The 26,164-nt window shown below is 42.8% G+C and overlaps 1 protein-coding gene across 4 annotated transcripts in view; it reads right to left on the bottom strand.

Moving 5' to 3' along the window:
* The window catches only part of LOC139226422 (rab effector Noc2-like), a 300,066-nt gene that overhangs the window by 10,028 nt on the left and 263,874 nt on the right, over positions 1-26,164 (bottom strand). For 3 of the 4 annotated variants that reach the window (XM_070857183.1, XM_070857185.1, XM_070857184.1), the window contains one exon: positions 553-681. In XM_070857183.1, the coding sequence (XP_070713284.1) occupies positions 553-681 (129 nt within the window). The remainder of the gene's footprint in view (positions 1-552; positions 682-26,164) is intronic. The other variant, XM_070857186.1, reaches the window with a different exon arrangement.

Below are 26,164 nucleotides of genomic sequence, written 5' to 3'. Positions count from 1 at the left end.
TCAGTGCTTCTATTTTCTTTTTGTAATATGGAGACCAGAACTGCACACAGTACTCTGAAGTGTGGTATGTTCAACTGGGCTTCCTACTAATGGAACACTTACAAAACATCTCAAATATTTAAGCAAGACATCCAATGAGATTCTATCTTATAGTTATATAGGTGTGAAGCAAATGTTTCTCCAGCCACTTTCCCGCTTTATCTTAAAAATTGTTCCCGTCTTGGAAACATGACCTCCATGCTCCAAGCTCTATCACTTATATTTCCATCAATGTGAAATATAGAAACATGATCACAATGAGTGCAAAGCTTGGGACTGGCTCCCTGCATTTAGTTTGATCGTACAGGAGTTTTTCATCTAACTGCAGGTTCACAGATCCACATTTCAGAGGGTCTATATGATGCGGTCAGATTTTTGTACATTCTGCCATTTATACTTAGCCGTGTAGTCGATGGCGGGAGAACCATGTGTTGTAAGATTTTACACTGAAGCATTTTTTCTAATTATTCCTATTTCGGGATATAGCAAATTCAGAGGAGGAGACTGTTGTACCTTTTGTTTTCCTACCTGACTCCTCTCTTTGTTTTCTTGTCTTGTGATTCTTTGAGTTGCTGGCTGAAACTTTTTCATCCTGACTAGAGGAACTGCACTCGGATTCACTTTCGCTGTCACTGGAGACAACTGGAGAACAGGAACAAAAGATTGATTGATGTTATAAAAGTGCCTGACATTTGCACAACAACAAAATAATGTGGCAGCTATTCAGATGAAGAGCCGCAGTTCACAATAAAGGGAGGGTACTGTGGATAAGTGGTGCAAGGATTAATTAAAAGGATAAGACCAAGTATTGTTTGGTTAAAGATCTTAAAGGGGCCTGATTTCCGGCATTTTTCAGCGAAAACGGTAGCGATATGTGAAACTTACCATTTTCGCTGCGCTACCGTTTTTAGGTCGAACTTTCGGGTTTTACATCTACGCCAGGGCAGGGGGACGTTGCATGAGAATTCGCGGCGCAAAAATGCGAGTTTTGCCAAATTTAGTCCGTGACTGGGAGTGCTGTGAGAGAAGCCTTGGGAGGGGAAAAAAATTAAAAATTGCAAAAAGCATTCCAAAAACATTCTCAAAACCCTTAGCTAGAAAATCGCTGAAAAAGAATTAAAAAATAAAAACTTTAAACTTCCCCTTTTTTGCACGTTTTCATACTTAGCGCTGCTGGCAGGACTGCTCCGCCAGGTTTGACCTTGTCGGTATTCTGGGCGTGGTGTATGGGTCGGGAGTGTGCCGAAACTACGATGGTAACGCAACCCGCAAATCGTTGCACATCGGTGCACCTCTCCCCGGCGGTACTTGAAAGCGCCACCGCAAACAGGTACGCGAGGATCCCATCCGGCCCTGGCTTTACGACTGGGTTTTCGCCGCAGAGGGTCAAATCGCAAACCTAACGAAAATCTGGCCCTGGCCAGTGTACAGGAGGTTTCAATACAATAGTAGCTACAGAGCTACATAAATTTGCTTTGAACGCAACATGTTTGAAATGTAAGCAGACAAAATTCAAATCAAAAAGTTGCATCCAATTTCCTGTTACAAATTGAAACGAATAAAACCTAACATTATACTGTACTACACATATACTTTTAGAAGTTATAAAGAGCTAAATTCCCAAAGGCTATGGTGATTAGAGATGAAGTGCCATGTTATTTTCAACTATATTGATTTCTGCTATCTCAACAACTCATGTAGACAATAAAAATGTTAATATAAATCATATAAAATTTACACCGTGAGAGTTATGTATGACTGCTGTTTTTATTAGCAACCCCCAAAGACATTTTTTGTTTTATAAACAAGGTGACATTACACTACAATTTCTCATCCATCAAAAATGTTTAAATATCTTCCAATTTACTTAGTTGTTACAAGCTTTAACAGTTAGAACTCTCTCAAGCTTGCACTGTAGGAGGGAACCATTTAAGGGTTTTATTCCCACTTGTGATCTAAACCATAGCCTTGTGTGACATTGCTGCTGAGTATAATCAGGCCTGATACACTCCTGGAACTAAATTAATACCCTATTATCTCCTGTGGTATATTATCTACTTTATTTGATGACTGAAGTGTATAAAGTAAACAGAAGAATTTTTCTGCACAAGGTTAAAAGAATGTTAAATATATCTGTTATACATACTGTAATCAACATGTATTAATTATTTTGAAATCAAAGGATTATATATTTGAGATAATACAAAACTTGTATTTCTAACCAAAGTCAACAGACTCTCATGTCCTTCCACCTATTTCTTTGTGGTCCAATCTGCACAGGAAAAAAAAAGAGCTTTACTCAGTTTATATCCATCTTGGTCTTTCTCTTGGCAACTGCAATCTGTCTACCATAACATCAGAGAGGTAAAGGGCTGAAAATAGCTTATGTGGAGACTATCTGTAGCACAGATTTCAGGCATTATGCTCCTGCACTCTGGAATCCCCTTCCAAAACTCCCAAATCCTCCCACATCTTTCACCACCAACATGAAATCTAACTCCTCATACCTTTGATTACCTCCCCTAACTGTCCTCCCTTCTCCTCCTCAGTGTCCAATTCCCTTTTGTAAAGTGCCTTGGGATATTTTGTAATTTTAAAAAGGTGCTACTGACCAATAACCTGAACCATTAACAATATCAATTCTCAGCCAGACTCCCATTTGGACAATTCAATCATGGCTTTAAAGAGAAAACCTCAAGCTCTGATCCACCTCATCTGAAGGAAAGAAAACGAAGACACAGTCCATTAATCAAGTCGTCTGACTGGAAAATAATGCACACAAAAATGCAGCAATCGGAGAGCAACCACAAAAATGGAAGATCCCTCACTGCAACACAAGAAAGTCCATCTCCTATCTATCTAGTGCTTCCTATTCCCCCTTCAAACTTAACATTACATTTAGAATTATTGCCCGAGTCCTGCTATCACATACCTACTTTCAACATTCTATTACAATTCAAAAAGACTTGCATTTATATAGCACATCTGATGACCTCAGGAAGTTCCTAAGGGGTAGACTTTCGCATTCATTTTCGGCAGTTTTCTCGGCGGTACAGCTGTTTTTGATGAGAAACCGCCCGCCGAAAGTTTCCCCCTTATTTTTTTTATATAAAGACTTCCGCCCGTATTTCGAAAAGACCGCTGAGGAAACCGCCCATGTGCATCTGTGTGCACCGCCGAGAAAACCACCAGGGTCTAAGTTTGGCCTCAATGGGGACCCAGACACACCGCCGAGGAAACCGCCCACGAGAGGCTGCCGGAAACAGGGCGTAGGTGAGTACGCTGTAAAGAAAGGTAAGTCAAAAGTTTTTTATTACTATTTTTAAAATTCTAAAACGGCCATTACTGTAAAAACTGTTGAGAATGTTTTATAACTTTTTTTTTTAAGTGAAAAATTATTTTTTGAGCTTTACCCCTCCCTAGGCCCAACCGCAGCCTCCCACTAAATTTGAAGTACTCACCGTCCATTCCGCTAAGGACCGCTCGTTTTCCCTAGTTTCAGCTTTCACCGTCGAGAATCTTGATGCAAGATCCAGTTTCTCGCCGGGTGGTATTTCTTATGTTTATTATGGAAATTTTCGGAGCGTTAGTTGCAGAACCTTAACGGTGTTTCTGGGTGGCAATCGGGTGGTGAGGGGCTTTAGGGAAAGTTCAGTCGAAAGTACTTTACAGCCAATGAAGTACTTTTGAAGTGTAGTCACTATTGTAATGAAGGAAACGCAGCAGCCAATATGCACATAGCAAGGTCCCACAAACAGCAATGTGATAATAACCAGATATTCTGTTCTGGTGAAGTTGGTTGAAGGATAAATTTTGGCCAGGATATCTTTGAAATAGTGCCATCATATCTTTTACATTTATCTGAGTGTGCAGACGGGTCCTCGGTTTACTGCCTCATTTGAAAGATGGCATCTCCAACAAGTGCAACACTCCCTTGGTACTGCATTGGAGGGACTGCCTCGATTATGTTCTCATATCTCTGGAGTGGGACCTGATCCCACAACCTTCTGACTCAAGAGACGAGAGTGCTACCACTGAGCCACAGCTGACACCTAACTCAAGTAATTACTGTGTTATGATGAAAGGTCATCGAACTGAAACGTTAACTTTGTTCCTCTCACCACAGATGGGTTAAGTCATGGGTTAAGAGAGCCCAGACCCATGTCATGCTCCTCCTGTGCTGTGTGGGAAATCAGGGACACTACGATGTGTGCAGGAAGTGTATCCAGCTGCAGCTCCTAACAGACTGCATTGCGGCACTGGAACTGCGCATGGATTTACCCTGGAGTATTTGCGATGCTGAGGATGTCGTGAATAACACGTTTAATGAGTTAGTCACATCGCAGGTAAAGGGTACACAGGCAGATAGGGAATAGGAAGAGCAGTGGAAGGAAGGTAGTGCAGGGGTCCCCTGCGGTCATTTCCCTCCAAAACAGATATACCACCTTGGGTACTGTTGGGGGAGATGGCCAATCATGGGAAGGCAACAGCAGCCAAGTTCATGGCACCATGGGTGGCTTTGCTGCGCAGGAGGGCAGGAAAAAGAATGGGGGAGCTATATTGGTAGGGGATTCTATTGTGAGGAGAATATAGGTGCTTCTGCAGCCACAAACGAGACTCCAGGGTGGTATGTTGTCTCCTTGGTGCAAGGGTAAAGGATGTCTCAGAGCGGCTGCAGGGCATTCTGGAGGGGGAGGGTGAACAGCCAGTTGTCGTGGGGCATATAGGTACCAACGATATAGGTAAAAAGCGGGATGAGGTCTTACAAGCTGAATTTAGGGAGCTAGGAATTAAATTAAAAAGTAGGATCTCAAAGGTAGTAATCTCACAATTGCTACCAGTGCCACGTACTAGTCAGAGTAGAAATAGCAGGATAGTTAAGATGAATACATGACTTCAGGAATGGTGCAAGAGGGAGGGATTCAAATTCCTGGGACACTGGAACCAGTTCTGGGGGAGGTGGGACCAGTACAAACCCGACGGTCTGCACCTGGGCAGGACTGGAACTGATGTCCTCGGGGGAGTGTTTGCTTGTCCTGTTGGGGAGGATTTAAACTAATAGGGCAGGAGGATGGGAACCTATGCAGGGAGACAGAGGGATGTAAAATGGGGTCAGAAGCAAAAGGTATAAAGGAGATAAGTAAAAGTGGTGGGCAGACAAATCAAAGGCAAAAATCAAAAAGGGCTACATTACAACATAATTCTAAAAGGACAAAGTGTCAAAAAAAACAAGCCTGAAGGCTGTGTCTCAATGCAAGGAGCATTCGTAATAAGGTGGATGAATTAACTGCGCAGATAGTTGTTAACGAATATGATGTAATTGGGATTACGGAGACATGGCTCCAGGGTGACCAAGGCTGGAAACTCAACATCCAAGGGTATGCAATATTCAGGAAAGATAGACAAAGGAAAAGGAGGTGGGGTAGTGTTGCTGGTTAAAGAGGAGATTAACGCAATAGTACGGTGGAGGAGGATTTCCTGGAGTGTATAAGGGATGGTTTTCTAGACCAATATGTCGAGGAACCAACTAGCGAGCTGGCCATCGTAGACTGGGTGTTGTGTAATGAGAGAGGATTAATTAGCAATCTTGTTGTGTGAGGCCCCTTGGGAAAGAGTGACCATAATATGGTAGAATTCTTCATTAAGATGGAGAGTGACTCAGTTAATTCAGAGACTAGAGTCCTGAACTTAAAGAAAGGTAACTTTGACGGTATGAGACGTGAATTGGCTAGGATAGACTGGTGAATGTTACTTAAAGGGTTGACGGTGGATAGGCAATGATAGCATATAAATTGGCCAAAAAAAGCAGCAAACCTGAGGACTGGGAGAAATTTAGAATTTAGCAGAGGAGGACAAAGGGTTTAATTAGGAGGGGGAAAATAAAATACGAGAATAAGCTTGCAGGGAACATAAAAACTGACTGCAAAAGCGTCTACAGATACGTGAAGAGAAAAAGATTAGTGAAGACAAATGTAGGTCCTTTACAGTCAGAATCTGGTGAATTTATAATGGGGAACAAAGAAATGGCAGACAAATTGAACAAATACTTTGCTTCTGTCTTCACTAAGGAAGACACAAATGACCTTCCGGAAAAACTAGGGGACCGAGGGTCTAGCAAGAAGGAGGAACTGAAGGAAATCCTTATTAGTCAGCAAACTGTGTTAGGAAAATTGATGGGATTGAAGGCCGATAAATCCCCAGGGCCAGATAGTCTGCATCCCAGAGTACTTAAGGAAGTGGCCTCAGAAATAGTTGATGCATTGATGGTCATTTTCCAACATTCTATAGACTCTGGGTCAGTTCCTATGGACTGGAGGGTAGCTAATGTAACCCCACTTTTTAAAAAAGGAGGGAGAGAAAAATAGGGAATTATAGACCGGTTAGCCTGGTGATGGGGAAAATGTTGCAATCAATTATTAAAGATGTAATAGCAGCACATTTGGAAAGCAGTGACAGGATCGGTCCAAGTCAGCATGGATTTATGAAAGGGAAATCATGCTTGACAAATCTTCTAGAATTTTTTGAGGATGTAACTAGTAGAGTGGACAAGGGGGAGCCAGTGGATGTGGTGTGTTTAGACTTTCAAAAGGCTTTTGACAAGGTTCCACACAAGAGATTAGTGTGCAAAATTAAAGCACATGGTACTGGGAGTAATGTACTGATGTGGATAGAGAACTGGTTGGCAGACAGGAAGCAGAGAGTAGGAATAAATGGATCCTTTTCAGAATGGCAGGCAGTGACTAGTGGGGTACCGCAAGGTTCAGTGCTGGGACCCCAGCTATTTACAATATACATTAATGATTTAGACGAAGGAATTGAATGTAATATCTCCAAGTTTGCAGATGACACTAAGCTGGGTGGCAGCATGAGCTGTGAGGAGGATGCTAAGAGGTTGCAGGGTGACTTGGACAGGTTAGGTGAGTGGGCAAATACATGGCAGATGTGGTATAAATGTAGATAAATGTGAGGTTATCCACTTTGGTGGTAAAAACAGGAAGGCAGATTATCAGAATGGTGACAGATTAGTAAAAGGGGAGGTGCAACGAGATCTGGGTGTCATGGTACATCAGTCATTGAAAATTGGCATACAGGTACAGCAGGCGGTGAAGGCGGCAAATAGCATGTTGGCCTTCATAGTGAGAGGATTTGAGTATAGGAGCAGGGAGGTCCTTCTGCAGTTGTACAGGGCCTTGGTGAGGCCACACCTTGAATATTGTGTAGTTTTGGTCTCCTAATCTGAGGAAGGACATTCTTGCTATTGAGGGAGTGCAGTGAAGGTTCACCAGACTGATTCCCGGGATGACAAGACTGAAATATGAAGAAAGACTGGATCGACTGGGCTTATATTCACTGGAATTTAGAAGAATGAGAGGGGATCTCTTAAAAACATATAAAATTTTGACAGGATTGGACAGGTTAGATGCAGGAAAAATGTTCCCGATGTTGGGGAAGTACAGAACCAGGGGTCACAGTCTAAGGATAAGGGGTAAGCCATTTAGGACCGAGATGAGGAGAAACTTCTTCACTCAAAGAGTTGTGAGCATGTGGAATTCTCTACCACAGAAAGTTGTTGAGGCCAGTTCATTAGATATATTCAAAAGGGAGTTAGATGTGGCCCTTACAGCTAAAGGGATCAAAGGGTATGGAGAGAAAGCAGGAAAGGGGTACTGAGGTGAATGATCAGCCATGATCTTATTGAATGGTGGTGCAGGCTCGAAGGGCCGAATGGCCAACTCCTGCACCTATTTTCTATGTTTCTATGCTGCCTGACCTGCTGAGTATTTCCAGCATTTTCTGTATTCATTTCAAGTAATTTCTCATTAGATATAATGTATATCACCAAAATAATCATCTAAACAAGTAACCCTTACATAAACATTGTGCCATGTAGCATTATCATGCTACTGCTGTTCATCTGCATGTCCTTGGGCACCTTCCTTCACTTCAAATTTACTTACACCAGGAACAACCTGCATTTTTTCACTTTTTAAAATAAAACGTCCAGCATGATGGAAGTGATAGTGGCAGAAAACGGAACGCATGATAGCACCATGTTATTATTGGTTCGTCAAAATAAGCCTGACCCTATTTGGGCAGATGCATCCAATGGAAGTGATGTCGAAAACATGATGGACACTAAAATGGAAGAAATCCAATGCAACAGGTTTCTGCCCCAGTCTGATCTAGCCTTGAGCATTCAATTATACAGGCCATCGCACTTGGACAAGATCCTATCCTCAAGCACGTCTGCAATTTGTAATTCCGAAAGAGAGTTACTGGATTGTAATCAGGATAGAAATCCTGGCTGGCTGTTTATTCGCCTTCCCGACCTGAGGACACGGACGTCTTGCAGCAGCCCAAGCTGTGCCCTCAATAAGATCAGATAACTCGGTAAATATCGCGGTTTTAACCTGGACCCTCCCCAATCTGTGAAGCTCAATCCCACTTACAGTATTTTGTCTATCAATGGTAAATTTATCAAGCAAAATTCCAAAATAATCATCCATTCCATCATCGCCGCCATTCACCTGTAGTTTACCACCCTCCAGATAACATGCCCACTCCCCCCGCAGCACAAGAACCACTGTGTCAAATATATGAATTAAATTTTTTTTTAAAACACAGAATATGCTCTATTAAAATAAGTAAACTATACCCAAACATTTCAGTGCTCCCGAGAGTTTGCCTTTCAAATGAATGGCTTAGGCTGTTGGCTGAACTCAAGCTGGTTAGAAATCATTATTTGTATTATCCAACTGAACGTTTTATCCTTGCCTCACAACACAAGGGACAAGAACTTTAGCTAATTTTTGTGTGTAAAGATATTTAACATAAAGCTCAATCAGATGCACACAAATGTGTCATAATATCTCCAGCAGTGAGAAGCAACAGGACCCAACCTTAATAAAAATGAGGTATGAAACATTTATCACATGCATACATACAATATTTTAATAATGAATAGGATTATAATTGGATGATTCAGTGGATGAGGAGTCAAATCGCTTCCTGTGTTCTTTCTTTCCAATTTTTCAACCTGCCTTCTTTGTAATCTCAAGCTGAATGCAGACTGCAAATAGACTCCTGGGGTGGGAGTTTGAGAAAGCAACTGAGAAAGTCATTTTTTAATCACTATTTTGTGACTATTGTTCGTAGGTACGTCAATCACTCAAACAAAGGCATATTTATAAGTGTGAGGAATATTTTTGACCTGTCATTGCTACGTAGATGCAAATGATAGTCCAGCTAAGAAAGAAATACAGAATAATTACCCCCAAAAAATTAATGGCCATGAAATCTTAGCTGTCAAAATCAACAATACAAAAACTGAACCACTGACAACAAAAACAAAGTTAGATATTAAAAATCACAAAAGAATAATCCTCTATTTCCTCACCATATCCCACCAGCTTAGCTTGTCCACTGTTTTCCTGAGAACACAGGATGGCGGTCCAGTTACTGAAATTATAGGGTCACTGTCATGTTTATTACTTGACACACAGTGAGGTCAGAGTGATTGAAGACTCATTAAATTGGGTCTGCACGACCCCATGTCTCTCTCTCTCTCTCTCTCTCTTTCTCTCTCGATATTTATATATATATATATATTATATATACACACACACACGTAGCATCCAGTAAAAATGGAGTGCAAGTTAAGTCCTAAATGAAAACATCATAGTTGACAGCCGTTTGTGCAAGCATCAGCAATTCTGCCTGCGCAGTGCCTCAAAAACATGTACGTTCTTGGTCATTTTAAATTGTCTCATAATGTACTGCACTGCATCTCTTCTGCATTTGTGCTGAAGCATCACATAAGCAATACGGCGCGCAATGTATTGTGGAGGGATTTTATTGGTCCTGATCGAACATGGGCTGGAACTGTTGTCACGGTGGAAGCATGTCAACCCCAACTCCCTACCTAACAGCACTGTGGGAGTACTTTCACCACGCGGACTGCAGCAGTTCAAAAAGGCACTCATCATTACCTTCTCAAGGACAATTAGGGATTGGCAATCAATGCTGGCCTTGCCAGCGACGTCCACATCCATAAAATGAATAAATTTAACAAATCAATGTGGAGCCTGTGAAGTCGAGCTGTGACAAGACTCCCAAAAGATTGGCGCCCAACATCTCAATTGCCTGATTTACGTGTCAGCTGTGGCTCAGTGGGTAGCACACTCGCCTCGGAATCAGAAGGTTGTGGGTTCAGGTCCCACTCCAGGAACTTGAGCACAAAAATCTAGGCTGACAGTGCAATGCTGAAGGAGTGCTGCTCTGTCGGAGGTGCCGTCTTTCGGATGAGACGTTAAACCAAGGCCCTGTCTGCCCTCTCAGGTGGACCTAAAAGATCCCATGGCACTATTTCGAAAAAGAGCAGGGGAGTTATCTCTGGTGTCCTGGCCAATATTTATCCCTCAATCAACATCACTAAAACAGATTATCTGGCCATTATCACATTACTGTTTGTGGGAGCTTGCTGTGCGCAAATTGGCTGCTGCGTTTCCGACATTACAATATAGTGACTACCCTTCAAAACTACAGGTACTTCATTGGCTGTAAAGCGCTTTGAGATGTCCGGTGGTCGAGAAAGACGCTATATAAATCCAAGTCTTTCTTTCGGAACGTTCATAAGAGAACCTGCATCAGTGTTTGATCTCTCGATGCTCAGGGGTCCACTGCAGATGCCTTTGAGATAGTCACTCATTACACGGTGCACTACAATTGTGACAATTATTCACGTGTTGCTAGAGAGAAGTTGTAGGTGCATTTTCTTGGTCTTCTACACCACTTCAAATGCAGTTTATTTAAGACTTTCTGGTCATGAATCAACTATCCTCTCAAGGAATGCAGCTGCAGAATGCCTCATGCTGGATGCCTGGGTGGTTGCTTACTGTTATACTGCTGCCACCTACACTTGCTCTACCTCACTATGATCTATGCTTTTCCCACTCTCCCTGCTCAAACTCAGCACCAAAATGTGCTAGGGTGCTTAGGCTCCTATTGTCTATTTCCCATGCTCAGAGAGCCTATAGTAATTAGTGTTAGGAGCTAGCCGTGCAATTTTCAGTGAGGCCACCCCTCCTCTTTGGCATTGGTGCTCACAACCTTGCTCCTTCCAGCATCGCAACTGTGGAGTTCCGCAGTCAGACCCAAGTGTGGCACTGAAACTGACTCACTTTACTTCAAACTTTGGTATGCTAGAATTTTTAAAAAATAGAAACATTTAAATAAGGGAAACAACATTTGTTAATACATTATCTTGGGATAAATTATGTAATCTAAACCAGTCTTTCACAGATAGGCATGCAATAAATCAATTTATTGTTACGATTAGCTTGAAGAAACTATAGGAGTGAAACAAAAATAAATTATTTATATTAATTTATGAATTTAAAAATGTGTCCCGACTACTGTGAGTGAGCAACAGGAAAGAGCAAAAATGATCTAATTTAGAGAAAGGGACTCGAGCTTCGATACATTATAATTTACACATGTCGCATGTTCATGTCGAACTGATTTCTTGTAATGAGGCAACCAGTTTTCATTAATACAATAATGGTACAGCCAATATGGTAACTGCTTTTCAATACAATGATGAACATGTGTATTCATAGCAATAATTGCAATAATTCTAATCTCATCAAACTAAATATGAGAAATTTATCAAATAGACTCACATAGTTCATCAGCTACTTGAAAAATTACTGATGCATATCTACAAACTATTATTGTGGCAAGAACATTTCACAATTGTTTTCCTTCTCGATAATTTTTTCCTGACAGCCCTCTGCTAAGATCTTGCAATACTTGTTAGCTTACATTCCCATGTCTGCCAGCCACCCAAGTGACAATTAATAACTGAGTGCTCCTTGATAATAAGTATGGGTAAGCTTTTTGTCAGAAGCGTGCATCACAAACATCCACACATACAGACTTGCACTAGAGTCATACGATCACAAGCTACTAACTGCTGAGGAAACCCATTCCATCCATCTAAACTCATTCATCTGGAAAGGTCCTGAAAACCCCTCCTTGTAGCACCCAATTGTTTCTTAAATGAGTCCAGGATTTTTCTCTCCACCCATCTATCTGGAAGTCTACTCCATATTTTGGTCACTCTGTAAGAAGAAGAATTTTCTGATCTCAGTCCTAAATTTATCTTTGACGGGTTTCAGCCTTTGTCTCCATGTCTTACTCTTCGTTATATTTTGGATTCCCTTAACTATCTTGCAAATCCAGAAGATATCGCTCAGGCACCTGCTTTCCAAGCTGAAAAGTTCAAGTTTCTCCAGTTTTCCTCATAACACACACCTTTGATATCAAGGATCAGTCTCTTCACTCTTCTCTGCACTGCTTCCAGCGCTTGAATGTCTCCCGTGTCTCAGTGACCAGAACTTGAAACAGTATTTAAGGTGCGCACTGACCAGAGAACTGTACAATTTGGCCACAACTTACATAGACCAATGTTCTACGATTATATCTGTAGTTAGACATTTTATTCTTTCTGTTCATTGGTTGGAAATATGCATCGTCTACTAAATCTCCCAAGTCATTTTCATTTTCATCCTTTGCCATTTCAGCACCATTCACAGTGTGTGTCACCAATATGTCCTTCCTATTTGCATTAATTTGCATTTAACCATTTTAAATATCATCTGTCATTATAATGCTCACATATATATTTTGTCCAACTAATTCTGTAATTTTTGAGCTGCCTCTTCCAAATCCACTAACCCTCTTAGCTTGGTATCATTAGCAAATTTGACCACTTTGCATTGAGTTTCTGAATTCAGGTCATTTATGTAAATTAGAAAGAGTAGCGGTCCCAAATACTGAGCCCTGGGGCCGTAATATAGGGCCCAAATTTGGCCAGGAGTTGCTCCTTTTTTTTTGGAGCAACTTGATTTTTCTGGAGTATCTTAAAAATCCCCATTTTGCACATTCAATTTGCGCCAGTGTAAGTTAGTTAGTTGGGATTGTTTTAGTTTATTTTTGTTCAAAAGGGGGCGTTACCAGCCAACTACGCCTGTTTTATAGAAACATAGAAAATAGGTGCAGGAGAAGGCCATTCTGCCCTTCGAGCCTGCACCGCCATTCAATGAGTTCATGGCTGAACATGCAACTTCAGTACCCCATTCCTGCTTTCTCGCCATACCCCTTTATCCCCCGAGTAGTAAGGACTACATCTAACTCCTTTTTGAATATATTTAGTGAATTGGCCTCAACAACTTTCTGTGGTAGAGAATTCCACAGGTTCACCACTCTCTGGGTGAAGAAGTTTCTCCTCATCTCGGTTCTAAATGGCTTACCCCTTATCCTTAGACTGTGACCCCTGGTTCTGGACTTCCCCAACATTGGGAACATTCTTCCTGCATCTAACCTGTTTAAACCCGTCAGAATTTTAAACGTTTCTATGCGATCCCCTCTCATTCTTCTGAACTCCAGTGAATACAAGCCCAGTTGATCCAGTCTTTCTTGATATGTCAGTCCTGCCATTCCGGGAATCAGTCTGGTGAACCTTCGCTGCACTCCCTCAATAGCAAGAATGTCCTTCCTCAAGTTAGGAGACCAAAACTCAACACAATACTCCAGGGTGTGGCCTCACCAAGGCCCTGTACAACTGTAGTAACACCTCCCTGCTCCTGTATTCAAATCCCCTCACTATGAAGGCCAACATGCCATTTGCTTTCTTAACCGCCTGCTGTATCTGCATGCCAACCTTCAATGACTGATGTACCATGACACCCAGGTCCTGTTGCACCTCCCCTTTTCCTAATCTGTCACCATTCAGATAATAGTCTGTCTCTCTGTTTTTACCACCAAAGTGGATAAACTCACATTTATCCACATTATACTTCATCTGCCATGCATTTGCCCACTCACCTAACCTATCCAAGTCACTCTGCAGCCTCATAGCATCCTCCTCGCAGCTCACATACCACCCAACTTAGTGCCATCCGCAAATTTGGAGATACTACATTTAATCCCCTCGTCTAAATCATTAATGTACAATGTAAACAGCTGGGGCCCCAGCACAGAACCTTGCGGTACCCCACTAGTCACTGCCTGCCATTCTGAAAAGTACCCATTTACTCCTACTCTTTGCTTCCTGTCTGACAACTAGTTCTCAATCCACGTCAGCACACTACCCCCAATCCCATGTGCGTTAACTTTGCACATTAATCCCGTGTGGGACCTTGTCAAAAGCCTTCTGAAAGTCCAAATACACCACATCAACTGGTTCTCCCTTGTCCACTCTACTGGAAACATCCTCAAAAAATTCCAGAAGATTTGTCAAGCATGATTTCCCTTTCACAAATCCATGCTGACTTGGACCTATCACATCACCTCTTTCCAAATGCGCTGCTATGACATCCTTAATAATTGATTCCATCATTTTACCCACTATTGATGTCAGGCTGACCGGTCTATAATTCCCTGTTTTCTCTCTCCCTCCTTTTTTTAAAAAGTGGGGGTCCATTGGCTACCCTCCACTCGATAGGAACTGATCCAGAGTCCATTGAATGTTGGAAAATGACTGTCAATGCATCCGCTATTTCCAAGGCCACCTCCTTAAGTACTCTGGGATGCAGACCATCAAGCCCTGGGGATTTATCGGCCTTCAATCCCATCAATTTCGCCAACACAATTTCCCGACTAATAAGGATTTCCCTCAGTTCCTCCTTCTTACAAGACCCTCTGACCCCTTTTATATCCGGAAGGTTGTTTGTATCCTCCTTAGTGAATACTGAACCAAAGTACTTGTTCAATTGGTCTGCCATTTCTTTGTTCCCCATTATGACTTCCCCTGATTCTGACTGCAGGGGACCTAACATTTGTCTTTACTAACCTTTTTCTCTTTACATATCTATAGAAGCTTTTGCAGTCTGTTTTAACGTTCCCTGCAAGCTTCCTCTCGTACTCTATTTTCCCTGCCCTAATCAAACCCTTTGTCCTCCTCTTCCGAGTTCTAAATTTCTCCCAGTCCCCGGGTTCGCTGCTATTTCTGGCCAATTTGAATGCCACTTCTTGTCTTTAATACTATCCCTGATTTCCCTTGATAGCCACGGTTGAGCCACCTTCCCTTTTTTATTTTTATGCCAGACAGGAATGTACAATTGTTGTAGTTCATCCATGCGGTCTCTAAATGTCTGCCATTGCCCATCCACTGTCAACCCCTTAAGTATCATTCGCCAATCTATCCTAGCCAATTCACGCCAATTTTGGCCATTTAAGCCACTTTGCACAGCTATTAGTTGCTCCGAACTAACTTAGGCCAGCGTATGTGGCCACTTGTGGCCGAACAGAAAACCCTTGCGGAGAGTTAAGAAATCAGCGCAGGCAGGTACTTAATGACTTGACTAAAGAATGTGAATAGGATCAAACAGCTATACAGGACATATGACAAACTTTGCAAAGTTAATTTACTACACAACAGAAGCATTCATGGAAGCTTAAACTACAAAAATAAAAGAAGTAAAGAGACAAAACATATTTACATAATTTTTTTAAAATATTGAAATAAAAAAATAGAAGTACCTCCTGCTCGTAATTCTTATGTTCTTATGTAGGAAAGTATTTTCACCAACAGGGTTAAGGAAAGTCTTGAGTAAGCTGATTCAAATTACTGGCTACACAGTTATCCTCCCCCCCCCGCCATCAAAACTCTCCTTCCCCCCCCGCTCCCCCCATAAAACTCTCTCCCCCGGCCCCCCGCCCCGCCTCCATAAAAATCTCTCCCCCCGCCATCAAAACTCTCCTCACTAAACAAAGTACAACCATCTACAATAAATAAAAAATAAAACTTAAGTCCTCCCTTCCTAACTCGGCCCGGGAAATCAGCGGGCTGGCCGGTGCGGGAGGCCACGCGGCCGAGGATAGGTGCGGGACTCGCTCTATGACGTGCAGCAGCCCAGCGCGCGTCGTGAGGCCACTCGGCCTGGGATAGAGGCAGGACATCGGGTCCCACACTGCAGAGGAGTTACTGAGCATGCCGAAACCTCCAGTCTGCATGCTTTGAGCTGCCGGCACACTTAAGCGCAGGGCCCTAGCTCCACCCCCTAATTGAATGGGAAGCCATAGGAGAGGCCACAGAGCGGCCAGAATCCGGGGACAACATTTTGGCGGCGTTTTTATCCTAGGAAGTCGGCGCATCTCATGTGAGTGTGCTGAAAAAATAGATGGGCCAAATTTGAGCCCATAGCTTTTCATACAAAACTTTGTCAATTGTCTTTTGAAACACTCGGTACATTATGTCACAGAGTCTTACATGGTCCAAATGGGATATCAAAGACGTCAAGGCCGGACAGGATTTTCCCTACTGAATCAATGTTAACTGCTATTAAGATAGTATTATACAGATAATCCTCAAGTTTATTCCTGATAGTCCATTATTTTTTTTTTACACAGAATAGAACTTTTAAATGTGATGAGGCTTTCTGCCTCTACCACCCTTTCAGGCAGTGTTCCAGACCCCCACCACCCTCTGGTAAAGACATTTCCCCTCATATCTCCTCTGTACCTCCCCCTAATTACTTTAAATCCATGACCCCTGGTTGTTGACTCCTCTGCCAAGGGAAGCAGGTCCTTCCTATCCACTCTATCCAGGCACCTCATAATTTTATACACCTCAATCAGGTATCCCCTCAGCCTCCTCTGTTCCAAAGAAAACTATGGAACAAAATTGCTTTCTGTCCCTTAGCCAATTTCATATTCACACTGCCACTGTCTCTCTAATCCCATGGGCTTTAATTTTTGCAAACAAGTCTATTATGTGCTAATTTGTCAAAGGGCTTTTGAAAGTCCATATACACAACATCAACTGCACTACCCACATCAACCCTCTCAGTTACTTCGTCAAAGAAGTCAATCAAGTCAGTCAAACACGATTTGCCTTTAAAAAATTCATGCTGGCTCTAATTAATTTTGTCCCAGATTATCGTCTCTAAAAAGTTTCCCTACCACGGATGTTAGGCTGATTGGCCTATAGTTGCTGAGTTTATTCTTCACCCCTTTTTTAAACAGGGGTGTAACATTTGCAATCGTCCACTCCTTTGGCACCACCCCCATATCCAAGGAGGATTGAAAGATTGTGGTCAGAGCCTCCACAATGTCCACCCTTGCTTGCTAGAATGCATCCAACCTGCACCGTGACTACTTTGAGGAAGGCCAGCTTTATCTAAGTACATCTTTATATATTTATTTATTTATCCAGCTCTACCTCTCCACTACTTCCCTCGACCCCTGCTTGGTCTCTAAATTGTCAGATTGCTTGTCCGACATCCAGTACTGGATGAGCAGAAATTTTCTCCATTGAAATATTGGGAAGACCGAAGCCATTGGCCCTCAAATTCCGATGTCCCGGGTCCATACGAAGTTTCTACGGACCCGGGGAGACATCGGAAAAGCCGGTTTTCAACGTGCAATGCGCATGCGCTGTAAACCGGCTTTCCCGATCTGTCAAGTTTCTGGCTTGACAGGTCCAACGCATATCGGGAGCGAGGACACTTGCAGGGCAAGACTTCCGATATTTACGGATATCTTGCCCAGCAAATGTCCTTTAAAATCTTGTGCCTGAAAAAGCAGTCGTATAGCCTACTTTTACAGGCGCAAGTGTTTAAAAATACACAAAAACATTTTTAAATAAAGTTCTAAAAACACATTTCATTGTTTAAAAACCCTCCCCACTATAGTAAGTTTATTTTAAGGCTTAATTTAAAACACTTTTTAAAAAGTCAGGAAAACTTTTTTTTTTTAAATAGCAACTTTAATTTAAATGAATGTTAAATATGTAGTTTATGATCGAATTTTTTTATTGTTTATTTGGGTGTTTGGGGGCGGGGGGTTCTCATTCATAGTAATAGGAGCTCCGGACTTACGGAACTCCTATTACTATGAATGAGAATCTATACGACACCCGATTGGCTGCTGTCACCAGATCCTGGTCTGCGCACGTCCCTACGTGCACGCGCTGTGACGCGCAGTCACGGGAGGCCTCGGGCTTAGAAGTTCCAACGGGCGCAGCAGCAACAAGTAAGTGCACATCTTTTTTCTCTTTTTCTTTCATTTGCCCGCGGGAAGAACTCGACCGGAATTTCAGGGCCAACATCTTTGGTCCCTGCCACAAACTGCGTTCCCTAACCATTGACTCGATCCCTCTCCCTAGCATCATTCTGAAGATGAACAAGACTGTTCGCAACCTAGGTATCATATTTGACCCTGAAATTATTTTCCAGCCAAAAATCCGCGGCATAACTAAAACCGCCTTTTTCCAACTCCATAACATTGCCCGCCTCCGCCCCTGCTTCAACTCTTCTGCTGCTGAAACCCTCATGCGTGCCTTTGTTACCTCTAGACTTGACTACTCCAACTCACTCCTGGCCGGCCCTCCACATTCCACACTACGTAAGTTTAAGTAATCCAAAACTCAGCAGCCCATGTACGAACCCATCACCGCTGTGCTTTCTGACCAACATTGGCTCCCAGGGTAAACAATGCCTCCATTTCAAAATTCTCATCCCAGTTTACAAATCACTCCATGGACTTGTCCCTTCCTATCTCTGTAATTTTTTCAGCCTCACAATCCCATAAGATGTCTGCATTCCTCAAAATCTGGCCTCTTGAACATCCCTCATTAGAACTGCTCAACAATCGGTGGACGTGCCTTCAGCTGCCTGGGCCCGAAGCTCTGGAACTCCCTCCCTAAACCTCGCTGCCTCTCTTTCCTCCTTTAAGACGCTCGTTAAAACCTACCTCTTTAAACAAGCTTTTGATCATCTGCCTTAATTTCTTCTGTGGCTTGGTGTCAAATGTATCTGTTTGTCTGCAACACTGTTGTGAAGCACCTTGGGATGTTTTACCATGTTAAAGGCGCTATATAAATAAAAGTTATTATTTTTACCATATCCAATATTGTTGCTGCTTCCTCCTTTAATGCTACAGTACCAGCATTCTCTTGTCAGCAGCTACATTGGCAGCATCCAGCTTTATGCTGGGCTGCTCAGATGTTGATATGACATTGCTCAAATACCCCATCAGAGATGATTTTATTGCCACAGTCATCTACATCCCATCCCTGTACTACTGCTGGAAGAGTTAAAGTAAAGGTTACTGGTTTATCTAATGAGGGGAAAAACATTTGTAGGTGGAGCAATGACAAAACATGCCATCATGATTGATGCAGTGACTGAAGGCCCAAATGCTGCTGCTCTCTCAACCATTGTACTTAACTTTGTGTGCCCCTTGAATGGGCATGCAACGTCTTCGAGAAGGAGTACCTTGTTGTGTATCTGTAAAGCATGCATTCCCATGTTCCGCCACCAGGGAGCGCATTCCCTTAAGTCCCAAGGGATCCCAGCATCCCTTGGGAGTACTGTATATAAGCCGGCCCCGAAGGCCTGTTCCTCGCTCTGGAGTGTCTTAATAAAGACTGAGGTCACTGTTACTTTAACCTCCCTGTGTGCAGTCGCAACTGTGTTAGGAACACAATAACTGCCGACGAGTATACAAATCCAACGCAAAGATGCAGCAAACTGTGGGCATCCTGGAGAAGTTCTCAGAGGATGAGGACTGGGAAGCCTATGTCAAACGGCTAGACCAGTACTTTGTAGCCAACAAGCTGGATGGAGAAGGAAGCGCTGCAAAAAAAAAGAGCGGTCCTTCTCGCAGTCTGTGGGGCACCGACCTATAGCCTCAACGGTGAAACCCACAGATAAGTCGTATGAGGAGCTGTGTACACCAGTTCAGGAGCATCTTAACCCGAGGGAGAATGTGCTGATGGCGAGGTATCGGTTCTACACGTGCCAGCGATCTGAAGGTCAGGAAGTGACAAGCTACGTCGCCGAGCTAAGGCGACTTGCAGGGCAATGTGAGTTTGATGGTTACCTGGGTGGGGGGCGGAGGGGGAAGTGATGTTGTGTATCTGTAAAGCATGCACTCCCATATTCCGCCACCAGGGAGCGCATCCCCTTAAGTTCCAAGGCATCCCAGCATCCCTTGGGAGCAATATATTTTAGCCAGCCCCTAAGGCCTGTAACTCACTCTGGAATGTCTTAATAAAGACTGAGGTCACTGTTACTTTAGCCTCCCTGTGTGCAGTCTCATCTGTGTTAGGAACACAATATACCTACTGTACTTTACAGCATGTACCAAACTCAGTCAGCAGTACTCCTTCCCCCAGACTAATATGAAGAGTGCCCTGGTGTTCAAATTTTCTCTGTGAAGGGCATGGAAATATTGACATGCACCCGAGGACACTGTGGAAATATTCACACATTCCCAGAGAGCCAGTTCAACTATTTACACATACTCTGAGCCTCTAGCCTAATTTCTGAAAGACAGTGTTAGCTGGCAAAAAGAAAATACTGCTATCACTGCAGAAATAGTTTTTTTGTTCAACTACAGCAAGAGAAATACTATTAGTAAGTCAACAAACACAGTAAAAAGGATATACAATACAGAATTCTTAACACATTTTGCTCAAGGCATTGCGTTCAGCCCTAGATTAGTAAAAATGACGACCATGGTTCCCTGAAATAAAGAAAGAAATTGGATTTATATAGCATCTTATGACTCTCAGAAAAATCTCAGTGCCTCACACAAATAACGTCTGCTGTACGGAGTAATTTTAACCCACCAGGGCGGGTTCAGGGGGTGAATAAAAATTTTAAAATGGTGAACCCAACCCTAACCCAGCTACTTCCGTTTTAACAGAGGCAGTTTGGGATGGCGGGCAACCAACCCGCTCTCAGGAAGCAGAACTGTCAGTAAAAAAGATTTTAAGGAGGCTACGTGCCTCCAGATCCAACTTGACGTTTTGTTTTAACGCTTGCCGGTCGGGTTTCCCAGGCCTCGGGAAACCAGGCAGCTGAAGGGAGGCGTGAAAGGCCGGATCCATCAAGTGAGTGCTGCTACAGCACTGCTTGTGGGCCAGGAGTATGAGTATCTCCCCATTCCACGACCCACCCAGCCTACCTGCACGCGAGCGGACCCCCGCAATCAACTGACCCTGCCACCCCCCGCATGTCCGACTCCACTCCCATATCTGAGTCACCTCTGCTCCACTCCCCGGCTATCTTCCCACCCAACAGCCAGCCAGACTGTCAATCTGCTGAAAATATTGACAACATGTCCTACAGGGAACGCACAAATTCTCCACCCTACCTACCACACCACCCACCCCCCCCCCCCCACCCCCCGGCCCCCACTGCTCCTTTCCCACCTCAGTTATTTTCGGAGTCTCTGTTGCAATGTAGACAAATGCAGCAGCCAATTTGCACACATCAAGATCCCACGAATAGCAATGAGAAGAATGATCAATTAGTGTAGCCCCTGTTGATCTCAGTTAGAAAATCTGTAATGGCGTGCGCTGAAGAACGACTTTTATTTAGGTGGTGGGGTTGGAATCTCGGAGTACAATACACAAATCACAAAGTATCGACACGGGTTAACAAGGCCATTATAAAAACAAACTAAGCACTAGGATTTTATTTTTAGAGGGATAGAATTGAAGTTATGCTAAACTTGTATCAAACCTTGGTTAGACCACATTAGGAGTGCGGAATGACTCCTGACGACGAACTGAAAGCTGCGCAAATTAAAAAAATAGCGGGCAAATTTTAAAAATAATGTTCACAACGGCTCGTGTAGCTCAGCAGTTGAGAGCCCCCAACTACCCTCACTCGACAGAAAACCATTTTTAAGTGCTCAGTAATTAGCATCAGCTCTCTCCTGCACTAATCTGTACTTTCCAAGGATTTAAACTTCTGGAACTCATTCCCTCCCTCAATTTTCCCTTCTTCCAACAATCTACAGGCGTTGAAAAGCCGAGCTTGCTGTTACCTCACCATTACCCAGACTTCTCGTTCCTCCTCAACCTCTGGTATCACCGCCCTTTGCTCTTCACCCACCGTTGTCAATTTAAAAACAATTAACTATTTTATCACTTGTCAGGGCTGTCAACACGGGAGCTATTAGGAGAAATGGCTGATCAGAAAACTGAGACACATCACAATTCCCTTTCAAACAAGTGGCTCATACCTGAATAAATTTCACACAATTCACAAAACAATTCACACAATTAATAAATTAAACTACAAATGAACAAGATTTTTTTCAACAGCTTCTTTATTCCTCGCTTCAGGAAGTCCGGCGACAACAAACATAACTTAAACCCACAATCTTCAGGCAAGGGTGCTACCAACTGAACCACATCTCTTTGAAGTAAAGAGATTCACCAGTCCTCGACTTATTTTAATGGCTAAGAAGCAATTTTTTGCATATTTGTCTCAAAGATTTGCATTACTATAGATTTCAAATCAAGATTTCCCTGATTTTAGATTAATATACTGATCTGGTTTTGAAGTTACCTTATCCCATTTGAAAACACCCAATTAACATGTATTTTGAAGCTACCTTTTCTCCATTCTCTTTTGCCATAGCAATTCATGCTGGAGTATAGTCCTAAACGCGATATTAGCCTGGTACCTCATTCATAATCTTCATGTGCAAGTATGGACAGCAAGTATTGGCAGGTTATTCAATCACAGGGAGTCACACTTGAGCCCCATAATCCTATTCTCACCAGTGGCATGGGATCTTTTGCGTCCACCTGAAAGGGCAGACAGAGCCTCCGTTTAACGTCTCATCTGAAAGACAGCACCTCCAACGGTGCAACACTCCCTCAGTACTGCACTGGAGTGTCAGCCTAGATTTTTGAGCTCAAGTGTGTGTGGAGTGGGACTTGAACCCAGAACCTTCTGACTCAGAGGTAAAAGTGCTACCCACTGAACCATGACTGATGCATACCTTGTGTGTTTTTATTCCATCTGGGGTTATATTGCTCACATTCGATACGTTGCTATTTGTGCTTGACTCTCAAGAATTGCGTTATATTCAATTGCATATACAAAATGCAGAACTAATTGTTTAACAATAAAGGCTTCAAAATGTATTACGATTGTATCGCTTCAGTGGCAGAGTGTTGAACTGACTTTGTGGAAATACTGTTCTAGGATGATGTACTATCAATGTCACCAGAATTTCTGAAATGATCAGGTTATGTGGAATCTGCAGCATAAATAATTGTATTTATTGGTACGCGCAGTGTGCGTTTTGATAATGTTTTTTATTCTCAACACGGAATTCTGCAATAAACCTTGAATGATTCAATTTCTTTCAACTCACACTCTATGGACTATAATGAAATGCCTGAGTGCATTTTGCAGATTTATCAACACTGTGCACTAGTGGTACATAAAGTCACAACTACCATTGCAAATGTGTATGCCAATTAGCCATGTACCCATTAACCGTCGAAGCAGGGATCTGAGAGGGAGAACTGACTTGTGCCGACCTGCTAGATAACATATCAACCTCACTTTTGGAAGTTAATTATGCTATTTCTCATTGACAAATTTTTATTCATAACACAGAATTCTGTAATACACCGAGAATGATTTAACTTCTTTTAACTCACACACTATAGACGATAATGAAATGCCTCAGTGCATTTTGCATTGTGTGATTTTTCAGATTTTGCACAGGTGGTATATAATGTCATGACCCCCACCATTGCAAATGTGACAAAAGTCAGCACCAGAAACACAAGATTACCTATTTTGGCATTCTCTCACACGCTGTCGAGATGTGTCCGTGCCTTCAGCTGCTAAGGCTCCAAGCTTTGAAATTCCCTCCTTCAATCTTTCCGTATCTCTTCCTCTCCCTCTTTACGACCCATCTCTTTGATGGAACTTTTGGTCATCTGCCCCAATATCTCTTTATGTGGCTCAGTGTCAAATTTTGTTTTATAACGCACCTGTGATGTGCCTTGGGACGTCTTACTACATTAATGGCGCTATATAAATACTGGTTGTTTTTGTCCAACATTGGTGGTTCTAGGGAAATCACGTTTTTGTCCTGATGTTATTGGGATTGTCACGCGTGTGACAACCTACTACTACCACCCTGTTTAAAGTTGTATGACTTGTGATATCGCTCAGTTTTTTTGACCAATCATAAAAAACAATTTACTTCAAAACTCCATAATCATAAAACAATAATCCTAGAAGGTTCTGAAGGGATGGTCATGAGGGTCTGTGGTAGTAAGCAATCCCATTATTTGAAGAATGATGAAAACTCTACAAGGGAGTTAATCTTACTTCTTTTTTCATTCAGGCATCCATTACCAATCATAAGACATATCAGAATAATACTCATTTATGAGGGGTTCCTAACTGAGACTTCTCAATCACTTCTAGCAAAAACAGATATGCCAAAAACATTGTTCTATGAGTCAGGCAAATTGAAATAGTAATGTCTGGTCAATGTCCCTCCTCCTCAATTATTTTCTTCTTTTGTCCAGGGCATCCTCATAGGGGAAAAATGGATGTAATGGTATCAGCCAAATGAACGACAGATTAAATCGTGAAGAGAATTGGCTCATTAATCTAGTACTGCCCACCGTTTTAGCCCCGACATCACACAATTGCCTTCTGCCCACCCCAGAGGGACGCCCACTTATGTTTAGGCATCATTCAGTCAGTATCTGCAAAGAATGAAGGAATGGAGTGCTTTAGAGGAATACGCAAGAATATCCTAACCTGCCATGTCTGGATAGCTACTACTCATGGTCTACCCCAGGAAGGAACAAGATAATCAAACAAGGGCCCCCAAACAGCAAAGATGGAGACCTGCACTGAGTATTACCCCAAAACATCCAATGGTAGACCAAAGAGGAGGCCCTCAGGTTGGGCCATGGCAGAAGAGGCTGAGTTGACTTACTGGGAGCCTGTGCTTTGTGACTACCACACTGGAGAACATTTTCATTTAGATGGTCTGCTCCTAAAAAGGAAACTAAATAGGGAAATACCCCCATAGCTTGGCTAGAAATACATTTTAAAGGCTACCATATAAATTGACTTCTGCCTTTAAAGATCATTGGCCCCATCAACATGAAGTTGAAATCTGATCTCTGCTATGTTCAACTGGTCTCAGTGGGAAGAATCCAACATGAACATATAAGGTTTTGTACCATTTGAGAGTGATCAGATACTGATAATTAACAGGACTCAAGCTGAGAATCCCAACCCCTCTGTGATTTGGCAAATGGGAGCAATCCAAGATCCACTCGACATACTGGCTTCTCTAATCTCATGTCATCATCATCATAGGCAGTCCCTCGAAACGAGGATGACTTGCTTCCACGTCAAAAAAGGATGAGTTCACAGGTGTTTCAATGAAATACCTAATATTCGAGGTTCCGTTCTACATGTTGAAGGGTGGAAGATGCCTGTGCATGGATTTTTTTTTAAACGTGGGGTGGCCATTGCACCCCAGCCACTACATGGGCTTGACAGAGCTCGGTCTTGGTCCAGTGGCAAGGATTACCCAAGATAACTGGAGACCAGCTCTGCTGCACGGACCTAGTGCGCACACATATCGCAGTGTGGGCTGGCCCGTGCTGCAGCTGGGCACCTCGCCTCTCTTGGGCCTCAGTATGGGAGTTTTGGCAGGGTATAGTCTTTCACACACCCACTGTTACACTTTACTGAATCCCTCATGACATCACTGCATTACACACCATGCTAGTCCCAGACACAAATGGCTAATGCTCCCAGGCTGCCGATTCAGTAACCAAGCACGAGTCGCTGAACTTCATCTGGCAGCGTAATGTTGGCGAGTGGTGATTGATTGTCCTGGGAACCAACAGGAAGAGCGCTGAGAGGCCGGAGGGCCCAGGGAGCAGCGTTATCTACAACCAATCACGGTGCTTGACGGGTGGAACCTGAGTTGGCCAGTCAGACACTTCAGTGCCAAGTGGACCAGGTGTTTAAAGATCATTCAATTCCCTCTTTCCATGTCGCTGTTAGTTAAAGCCCTGGTGATCTCATGTGCCACCATGTGCATTCTCCTGTCTTTTCGGAAATTAGATCTGGTGAGACAAGGCTGAATGTAAATCAACAAACTGGTTTATCTTGTATAAAATGTATGCATGAACAATTTTCCATCAAGATACATCTATTTTCTACTGCTCCTAGTAATACATAAAATCATAAAAATACACCACTTTGCTACTATCCTAGACAGAGCCCATTTATAAGCTAGCGGATATTAAGCTGGCCGT

The sequence above is a fragment of the Pristiophorus japonicus genome, chromosome 16 (assembly GCF_044704955.1).
Source record: "Pristiophorus japonicus isolate sPriJap1 chromosome 16, sPriJap1.hap1, whole genome shotgun sequence".
Lineage (NCBI taxonomy): Eukaryota > Metazoa > Chordata > Chondrichthyes > Pristiophoridae > Pristiophorus > Pristiophorus japonicus.
The sequence above is the reverse complement of the archived record's forward strand: the minus strand, read 5'-3'. Positions and strand labels throughout refer to the sequence as shown.